Source organism: Blennius ocellaris, assembly GCF_963422515.1.
Source record: "Blennius ocellaris genome assembly, chromosome: 12".
NCBI classification, from domain to species: Eukaryota; Metazoa; Chordata; class Actinopteri; order Blenniiformes; family Blenniidae; genus Blennius; species Blennius ocellaris.
This window is the reverse complement of record NC_137661.1, coordinates 17,735,564-17,745,712: the sequence shown is the minus strand read 5'-3', so window position 1 is coordinate 17,745,712 and position 10,149 is coordinate 17,735,564. Positions and strand designations below refer to the sequence as shown.

At 42.0% G+C, this 10,149-nt stretch overlaps 1 protein-coding gene across 1 annotated transcript; it reads right to left on the bottom strand.

Moving 5' to 3' along the window:
• Nucleotides 1-1,909: 1,909 nt before the first annotated feature.
• On the bottom strand, nucleotides 1,910-7,386 carry oaz1a (ornithine decarboxylase antizyme 1a). The gene is given in 6 exon segments (XM_080506843.1): nucleotides 1,910-2,527; nucleotides 3,098-3,183; nucleotides 3,438-3,613; nucleotides 3,733-3,819; nucleotides 3,821-3,887; nucleotides 7,219-7,386. Coding segments are annotated over 6 exon segments (666 nt in total). The 5' UTR covers nucleotides 7,338-7,386; the 3' UTR covers nucleotides 1,910-2,396.
• Nucleotides 7,387-10,149: the final 2,763 nt, after the last annotated feature.

The following is a 10,149-nucleotide window of genomic DNA, read 5'->3' as shown; positions in this document are numbered from 1 at the left end:
TGCGCTGTTGGTGAGGAAGTTGGCAGAGGGGGGGGGGGGGGGGGGTGATCCTTTGTTCTGAGTTGGTAGGACTGTATGTGTCTACTGGCTGTGGCCAGTCAACTGTGGCATGTTCAAGATCAAATGTCAGGAACAGACTAACGCACTCCAATCAGGAGTAAGATCACAGAGAACGAGTAGTGTCAGAGCCCAGTGTGACCAGTCCACCAGGACCCTGAACCATGTTCATTCAGAACACGATTTCTCCTCACAGATGTCAGCAGGTCCTCAAAGGGAGTCACACAACACTTGGAATAGGTAAATTCTGGGCCTCTCAAGATGCAAATGGGTTGGTCTCCAAGCACACGTGTCCCTGAAAGAGCAGTTTGTAAGGACCGACACTTCCACGTTCTCTAAATGGCCACTGAGACACTTTGCCAGATCTGAGGAAAGTAGTTCTATTTAGTAAATAGGGCTACTTTCCTCAGACCTGGGAATAGAAATAGTATTTACCATGACCATGTTTGGCTTCAAACACAACTGTGAAGCAGTTTTGGGGTTTTTTCTCCACCATAATCAAAACTAAATATTGTTTCTGGCTCCCCAATGAGCACCTTCACCTGTGTCTGAGACTGAAACCGAGAAAATCTTGGTAGGACAAGCAAAGAGCTCAGTTTCCTCACCGAGGAAAAAGAAATAAGGGAGTTGAATATCTGGGAGAAAGTGAGCTTTTCTCCAGTAGAGGGGATGTGTTTAGATTAACTACCTGTTAAAGTGGTGAGTGTTTTTTTTTCTTCCAAAGATTATTCTAAAGTCAAGCAATGTACATGCACAAATTTCACAATATATATATTTTCTCTTATTTTGAAAATTAGTTTGCTTTTTATTTAGTAAATGACAGAACAATACATCAGTAGTCAAAGATGTGTTTTCGGATCCATATGATAATGAATATTGTACGAATGTCTTTGAATACAGAAGTAGCAGCTCTACTACTTTAATTATGTCACTTTTCGTTGATCCTCTGAGCTCCTGGGTCACCACAGTGCATTGTGACCCATGTGTTTTGTAACATTAGAGAAAGAAATTGTCTTGGTTTTTTTTTTTAAACAGGATGCCATTCCTGATGCAGGCAACTTGTAAAGATTAAAAGGAAAATCTCTGATGTAAATATAAAAATGTGGCCGTTTCAACTGTATTTCTAATAGTTGTGTCAAGTCTCTGTTGTCACAAGTTCTCACTTTCACAAACATTTTCAAATTCCTCTTTTTTCTCTTAAGATCAGTGTTATGTACATTGCTAGAAAGAAAAAAAAGTGGTCAATAAAAATGACTAGTTAATGCACATATCTAACATACACAAGATGTAGCCGTTATTGCAAGCGTTGCTTTGACACTATGTGGGTCTGCATTTTGAAGATCTGGCTTCGACGACAGGAGATAAATGCCCTCCTGTTGGGGATCTCCGTCACAAGCAGTGTCACGGAGCCTGGTGGAGGCGGTTCGGGAGGATGGTGTGATCAACGGCGTTGAACTCCCGATGGAAACTTTTCAAACAGCTGGTTGAGGTGGTCGTGGAGTTGAGAAAACTTTTCTTTTTTTTTTTTAATTTTGAGAGGAATGGGAGGGTTATGGGTCTGGAGTTTGTGATGATTTCTTAGGTTGTTTTTTTTTCAAAGCCTGATGAGTTTTCAGTTGGGATGCAACAGAGCCAGACTGGAGAGCCTGACTGATACTGGTGGTTTGTCTTGGACGGGCCACATGGATGGGGCTCTGGGGCTCACCTGGTGGGATTTTGACAATACTTCCTTCGGCTCTGTGCGAGGTCAACTGCTATGAGAAGCTTGTTCCGATCAGCGCAAACAGTATGTGGTTTCATTGGTTTTTCTGCATTTTATAATAAAAAGAGAAAAAAAAAGCAGACATGGCTGTATAAGGTGAGCAATTTTATTTAGTACAGTTACAACATGCAGGTTTTCCTATCAAGTGGAACAACACAAATTAAAATCATGCACACAATAAAAAAAAAAAATTTCAATATCAACTGATAATTACTATGAACATATATCTACTTACATGACTATGATTTAAATTCATCATAAATATACTGGGGAGATGATTGGAGTTCATTGAGGGTGAACAATGATTCAACACTACACATCAAGGAGAGTAATAGTGGCGAGGATGCATTTCCCGGGTATTGTGTGGCCGCTTGCTTTACATTCTTGGTATATTAACATCTTACCCGAGTGCAAATATAGAAACACAGCACATGGGAGGCAAAACAAAAATCCTATGACAGGAACCCTCAACCACAGTGAAGTTGGATAATGTATTCAATTCCCCCCCAAAAAGATAACGATGTGTGGTATGAACCGAAAATAAGAACAACAAACATTTGTAACTGCTCAGCGTCATTTATTCGTCGTCGGAGGAATCCCGCTCGATGTTGTAACCCATAAAAAGAGCGTCAGGGCGGGAAGGGACGAGGGGATGACCCGGTCTCACAATCTCAAAGCCCAGGAAACTGAACGTACGCAGCATGGGTGCTGAGCAGAGGAGAAGAGAACAAACACACCGGTGACAAAACTGTTCACGTCAAGACAAAATCAAAACGCTTCCCAGTCAAAGCTATGAACTATCCCCAATCTAGACAACTGAATAAAGGCGTCAACATGCATTCGGTGTATAATTTTCTATAACTTTTGCAAATTATGTAAAAAAATAAGAATAAATAAATCGCAGCATGCAGCACGGCTTGGAGTGACGTGCTGAGACGTTAAACTAATGAGCAACATCTGGGGTTTCGGATTAACTGGTTTCCTTTTTAACTGGTGACAAACGCCTTTAGCTTCCTTTGTCACGATGAAAGTTAAAAAAAAAAATTCAGCGCTGTTCTGGCAAACTGTTTAGCCACATTTACAATTAAATTTCAACGTCTTGTGCCGTTTGTGAGTCTTTTCGATTCCTACGATTGTGTTCTCTATGTTATCGATTTTACTATGTTAAAGAAGTCTATGATATTGTGTTTTCTCTTGTAATCCTTTTTTCATGCTGCTTGAATGATAGACCGTTTCATACAAACACGAGACACAGTAAACAGATTTGCAATCTCTCACCTAGATCGTCTCTGCGCTTGTGGATAAAGATGAACACATGATCAACCTGCAGCTGCTCTTCTGCAAACTCCAGCAGGAGGGTAAAACTGGAAACGAACAGACGAAGACAAAACCGTCAATAATTCATCAACGACTGCGCAATTTTCTCAAAGAAATCAAATCACGAGACACACATCCAGACATCAGTACCAGGATTTGTGGAAATCTCACAAATTAATCTTTCAAGTTTATACGCATTTATTGCACAGTTTAAAACAGAAACGTTGTTTTACTCCGAGACAAACGGAACAACACGTTCTAGAATCGTTCCACGACAAAAAAGAAGCTTTCTGTTACCAACCTGTCTTTACTGCCTTCAGGCAAAGGTCCAGGTGGAATTTCAACATACAGATTGCCCCCTTTCAGTGCTGCCCTCCACACGCTGTCCTTTGCTTCAGAGCGGCGGGGCTCAATGAGCAAGAAGCGCACTCTGCCGTTAGCAGGCAGAGGCTCCTCATAAACGAGCAACTGATCATCCTGGGGTGGGGGGGTGGGGGGGGGGGGAGAGGAGAAGAAACATGTAGAATTTAGATGAGATAAACTGTCAAACTGCTGATAAAGTTAATCAAATACATAAAAAATTAAGTTGGACTTACAGAGTAAAGTAGCTTAGCTGAAAGATTGTGATCCCGCTGGTCATTCCCTCGCCCACCTGGGACCCTCAGGGGTGGGAGAGGGGCATCAGGAACACCACAGAGGCCCCGGACACAGGTTACTGCAACAGCGGGAGCACCTCCTGGGACTGGAGATTCTGGAGGGCGAAACAAACGAACACACAGATGGAGCCATTGCACAAGGAGGTTCACTGGGGGTTCTGCTCCCAGATGAAAAACACACTCCCCTTATAGGGGAAGCGGTTTGGCACACGTCACACCTTCAAGGGACCAGGTGTGGCAGTAAAACATTGGCAGAAGCGCGAGCGAGTCTTCACACTCGGAATGAAACACGGGGGTAATCGGTAACTGTCCACGGCGCCGTCACGCGCGTACACAAGATGTTTTGGTGGAAACGGAACATCTGGGTTAGTAAATCACATTAACGGTGACTCATTAAAATCCAAACGTTACTTATTCATCTTGTAAACCCGCAGTCTAAAAGGAACATTGTGGTTTTTGTACTTCGGGGGGGAGGGAAACGCTGGACGGCAGAGCACACACAGCATTGCTTCACAAAAATGGGGTCACTTCAGATTACAACACAAAGACAAACCTTAGTGGAGCCATTTTGGTTCAGCACCGTTCTATAACACTGTGTAGGTTCTGCTTGGCTTGCTTGTGCAAATGTGTGTCACTATACATTAACAATGTTGGTTGGTGGTGGTGGGGGGGGATTGGGGGCAGAATGAATCCATCAGCAGCAGAACCATGTGAATGCTCTCAGACACAGACGCTCGCTTGCGTAAATGCCACTGCGGTGCGACATGTGGAGCAGATGTGTGAACCAAATGAAATAGAGTATTGTTCTAACCAGCTTCAGAATGCAACGTCGAACTTGCTGCCTGACCTCGCGGGCCTCTGGAGACTTAAACCAACTAGCGACTACCCAAATCTGATTATGTGATTAGGCAAAGAAAAAAAACCAGCCCAGTGCCATCCTTGCATAAAACCCTGAGTGGTGCCAAACCTACGACGTAACAGAAGGTATTACGTGATTCCCAACTCTGTACTCTTCAAAGTGTAAACGGTATGCTTCAACACTTATTCAAGCAGAGTCTCTCATTTGTCAAAATGTATATTACATGCATAGCAGTACTGAGCAACCGTGTGGGAGTGGGTACAAAACTGGCCTTGGCAGCAATTCCAATGCCCACCAGGAAATTAAAAAAAAAACACAAAAAAAAAAACACTGCAAGTACAGAGACAGGACAGCTTGCAGCAATGGACCTGGTGCCCCATATTCACAAAACAACTCCCACAAGACATCTCAGCAGACACAGGCGTAAGCCTTCTCCAAATCCACAAAACACATGGACTGGATTGCCAAACTCTCATGACCCTTCAATAATCTATGAGCGTGTGACAAGCTGGTTTGTTGTTCCCGAACAGGGCAGAAATTGGCTTATTCCTCCTCAATCTGAAGCTGAACATGAGGCCGGAGTCTGTAATGGACCGATATTAAGCACCGTCGGTCTGACAGAGATGCTCGACATGCGACGCCACTTCTGACATTCATGCAGTCACCCATTTAAGTACACAGTGCACTCAAGAGTATCACCTACTGATACACACTACTGGCTCTCTGCTATCACTTGGGTCATGCGTGCACACATTCAGTTTCTTTGTCGATAAACAACCTGATAGCGCAAGAAAGTGTGTTGAAATAAACCTGGGAATTTCTCATCAGTCTTTGTACAACAGAAAAATCCGCAAATCTCCTTTCCAATACCCTGGCATAGACTTTCCCTTGGTTCAACTAGTTATACAACAATAAAACATTTTTTTAAACAATTTGCCTCAACACGGTTGCTACATTTCTGTTGTTATTAAGTTTATACTGTTGTATGCCTTAGCTTACAATAAACACACACATAAATGTACCGCTAAACAAAAAAACCAAATGAGTAGAGACAAACAAGACTATAATATACCCGATTCCAATCATTCTTATATGGATATGGAAGTCAATAACTATCATTATGGACCGTTAGTTACCAGAAACATTTCAAGGAAAATCATTTCAATTTTCAGCTCACACATATCCAACAATAACAACTTTCTGAACCTTGACTTAACATGAAACACCATCTTATCAATAAACACGGAATTTAAACCATGACGATTATAACCAGAAGCACGCTGTAGGAGGCGGATCTATTTGTTTCGGATTGATTATTATCAATAAATAAATGATTTAAGCATTCACATGTCACACAATTCTATTCTGGGTGCTAAACATTAAACCAGGCAGCCACACGGAAGAGCTGTGTACAAAATGTCACATCACTGAGCCGATATTGCCCATACAACCCCCCCCCCCCCCTTCCCCTTCGCAGTGCAGTGGAAATTTCCTACGAGTTGGTCGTAACGGTATAGAAGTACACGGTGGAACAAAATCCTGTCGGGACACGACCGAGGGAACCACAGCCGCCCGGGGGCAAAACCGCTCGACATTTCTCTCGAAATCACCTCGAGAATACAAGCCTGAACGGTTTTCGTTGAGAATTGCTCTCCCTTCAGTCAGAAACCAGCCAGTAAACGAGCCATCGGCAGTTTGTCGCGATTGCTTGTAATCACAATGAGTAGCATTAAAACGGCAGAGCAGAATATTAATTTAGTGTTTCATAATCGCCATCGAAGTTGTCTCAGGTATTCGGGTGGTTTTTTTTTGTGTGTGTGGTCGACGTTACATCGCCAGTTAAACCCTCAACAAAACAGAAATGCCATGCAATAAAGCTAAAATTCTACACGCAAAAAAAAAAAAAAAAAAAGATTTAAAGGGATCAGATCTTTATTGGACTCGAACGAAGACGTGAAGTGTCTGTGCCGAAGGAAGGCGGTCGAAATACCGATATTGATTTTAACAACAACAACGACATGAAAACATCAGTGATGTAACAGCAGCGGAGCTAGCTTCACGACCCAACAACCGTCCAATGCTGATATTTACGTTATTCTGACCAGATACACACCATAGGGGGATACAATCATTTGGAAGAACAGTCGTTCAGAAACAACGACTGAACGTGTATATTTTCATTAAAAGTTCAGAATATAATTCGATGTGAAGATGTCGTTTAGCATTGGCGTGTAGCACATTAGCTTAGCATCAACCGAGCTCAGTGTACACTGGAAACGTCTATTTGCTGGTTTATGTATTCATGACATTGGACCTTAATAGATGGATACAATAAATTGCATTGATGGGACTATAACTGAAAAATTGAGATTATGTGAATAAGTTAAACGTGGCACATAGTAGTTCATTAAAAAAAACACAAAAAAAACGCTGTCTATAATGCTAGCATTGATGATGCGCAAACAACAAACATTGGTTGTGCTTCAGGAAATACACGGCGCCGCCTCCAGCTAGGCCGCGGATTTTTAAACGTAAAACATTCGAGACGAACCAAAAAAAACTCATACCTTTCACTTTCAGGTTTATTACTGGACTGCTCGATAACAGGCATCTCGGGTAAGTTTCTCTCTTTTTCTCTAACAAAACAATGACTATTCAAAATCGTCTGTAGGTTGGATTTAACCATCCGGCCAGCGTCCACACCAGCAGCCTCCTCGGTCGTCTCTGTGCCCGGAGTCGGGCGGAAGGCTGGGAAAAGAGGCTGCGCTATCCGGGGGAGTGTCCTCCGATCCGGCCTGACGCCCACTGATCCACGGTGACAGATTTATCAACTCAGATCGTTAAGTGGATAAGGAGAGACGTAGTGCTTTGCCTTTATTGGCATTATCTGAACAGTAAGTTCCAGATAGAGACAATGAGCAGGGGGATTGTATGATATAAGATGGTGGTGGATGGGATCAATGGAAAGATGCTGGGCTTTAGAAGGGAAAGGACATCAAGATGCAGGGATGATACTCAAGATGTACCCAAATGTGCCTTATTATTTTCATATGCTGAAATAAAGCCCTCATTTGTATGGATAGCAAAGAGTCACTTATAGTACAAAAGTATATCTCACACACATCCAGGTAGGCAGATTGTTTCCAATGACAAATGCCAGGATTAAGATTACCTTAGCTATTAATCCTGCTCTATGCATTTTAAATTAATGGGCATTGCCCAATTAAAAAAAATAAAAATTTATTTGGTATTTTTGTGCTGGTGTAAACTGATGGTAGTAGATTTTGTGTTGTCTTATAAACATAGAGCTAGAAAATGGCTATCACCTAACAACTGTGACTCCATTGTTTCATGGTCAACCTGTTGATATAACCTTTAATCATATTTTATTCTTCTTCTTAGCAGGTTCACCTTCTCATTTTATGTTTTAAGTAAATTACTCGCCTCCAAATCATGACTTGGTCTTTGTGTTTGTCCTGTGATGAATGGGTAACTTTTTCAGGGTGTTTCTACTGTCACACAGTCATTCAAGAGGATTCAAGAGGAATCAATGAAAAAGTGAACTGCACAGTTGTTTCACTCCATATGCATTTGACTTCTTGTGCTTTAATTCTTTCCTCAGAAAGAATGACTGCTTTTGCATATATTGCAATTTTTGTCTGACCATACTTGCTGAATTACCACTTCCTGTTTCCTGAGTGTAGCACGCCATAAATTATATGGTGACTTCTCCCGCAATTGCTTTGTGAATACTGTTGATGCTGTTTTGAGTTTCCTATTATTCGTGTTTGATACAGCTGCAGGAGTAGCTTGGGGATGATGCGGCAAATCATTTGCTCAAGCTTCTATGCAGTCCTCCAGCACACTGCAGCCTGGTGCATTATGGGTAGATAATCTGTGCGAGCTCTGCAGTCGAGGCCGTTTACTCTATATCCTGCCAAAGGTCTGAACTCAGGAATCTCCCATGTTTCTTGAAACAGTTTTCTATAAATACTGCATGTCACGATGAAATCCATCTGCAACCCTACTCAGGATCAGGGCCATTGCCTAGTGAGTGCATTTCAAGTTAAACAAAAAAACAAAGAAAACACAAGTCGGATCTCCTCAGATTAATTCCTACGCTCACATACATCTCAGCCCCTTCAGTGAAATCAAGCTGAGTTTGTTTGATCTCAAGGTGAAATGGCTACAACTTCCAGCATCTTCATCTCACAAATGCCTGTTAAGATCTGCATCTGACGAAAGATGATGGATGTCTTTGTCCCTGGGCTGGCTACGTCTCTTTCTGTGTTTGGAAACCTTCCTAGAGAGGACAGATGAGAAGTACAGTATGTGTTCAGTGTTCAGTGATCTGTGATCGGTGAAGCCAGGCTAGGTTTCAGGTCCAATAACATGAAACACCAACATACATGGTGTTGTTTTAGGTCAGATGCCTCAGAAACAAACCTGTTGAAATACACAAACCAGACTGGTGGTGTCAAAATACCTCAACAGAGACAATACCAGAAAAACATGTTTACTTGCTACCGGCCACGAAATGTTCCACACATACCAAATTGACAGAGGAATGGACCTTTTGTGTGACTCTTCTCTGAAGATTTGTGATGTACAAGAATGAGCCTTGGCTTTATCGCTTGGGATGCTTGTCCGTGAGTCTCCCCAGAGACCTTGACTGTCTGCAAAACACGACAGCAGCTGTGAGAAAGGTGGAGGGAGGAAGAGTCCATTGAAAGGATGCAGCCCTCTCTCTCAAAATGAGATATTGTTCAGTGTTGCCTTTTCGAGGAATACCAGATAAGGAGGCACACCCTCGCCAGGGCTCGAGTCTCTGAATGAATCTTTTGTCTTCAGCTGTAATGTAACTTTGCGTTGCTCATATTATCTACGTCTATGCAACATTTTCTAAACTGTACTCCTTTGGCTCCAAAACTATCCTTTGAAATATCTGATTATGTACTCAAGTCCAAGTGAAGAGAAACATTCCTTCACTGTTGTAATATAAGTATTTGTAATTTAACAAGGACATTTCTTTTGAACCTTCGTATCCATATCTAATGTCATCACTTGCATCTTATTGCAATGTTTTCATGATCGGTCTCAGATCAGTTTGCAAGCCCTGATCTAACTTGAGCCTTATCACAAACATGACACTGGTACTGAATGTATGCAAACATGCATCAGTATTACAGGCTTTCTTGATCTAGCTATTTGTAGTTGTTGTGGTGAATAACAGATCGCAAATCATGTAATATATATGATTTCCTGTGTTTAAACCTACTCCCCTCATCATGCATCCAAGGAAATCTTAAAAAAACAAAAAAAACAAAACAGAAAGAAAGTTGTTGATTATTTTTATTTTCTTTACCCCCCCCCCTCCCCTCTGTTTTCAGGGTTTAACCTGTTCTCTGGAGGTGGCCAGTAAACACCTCGGGCAGGATCCACAATCATCAAGGACACATAATATTCCTATTTTGGCTGCCTATCCTGGAGTTAGCGAG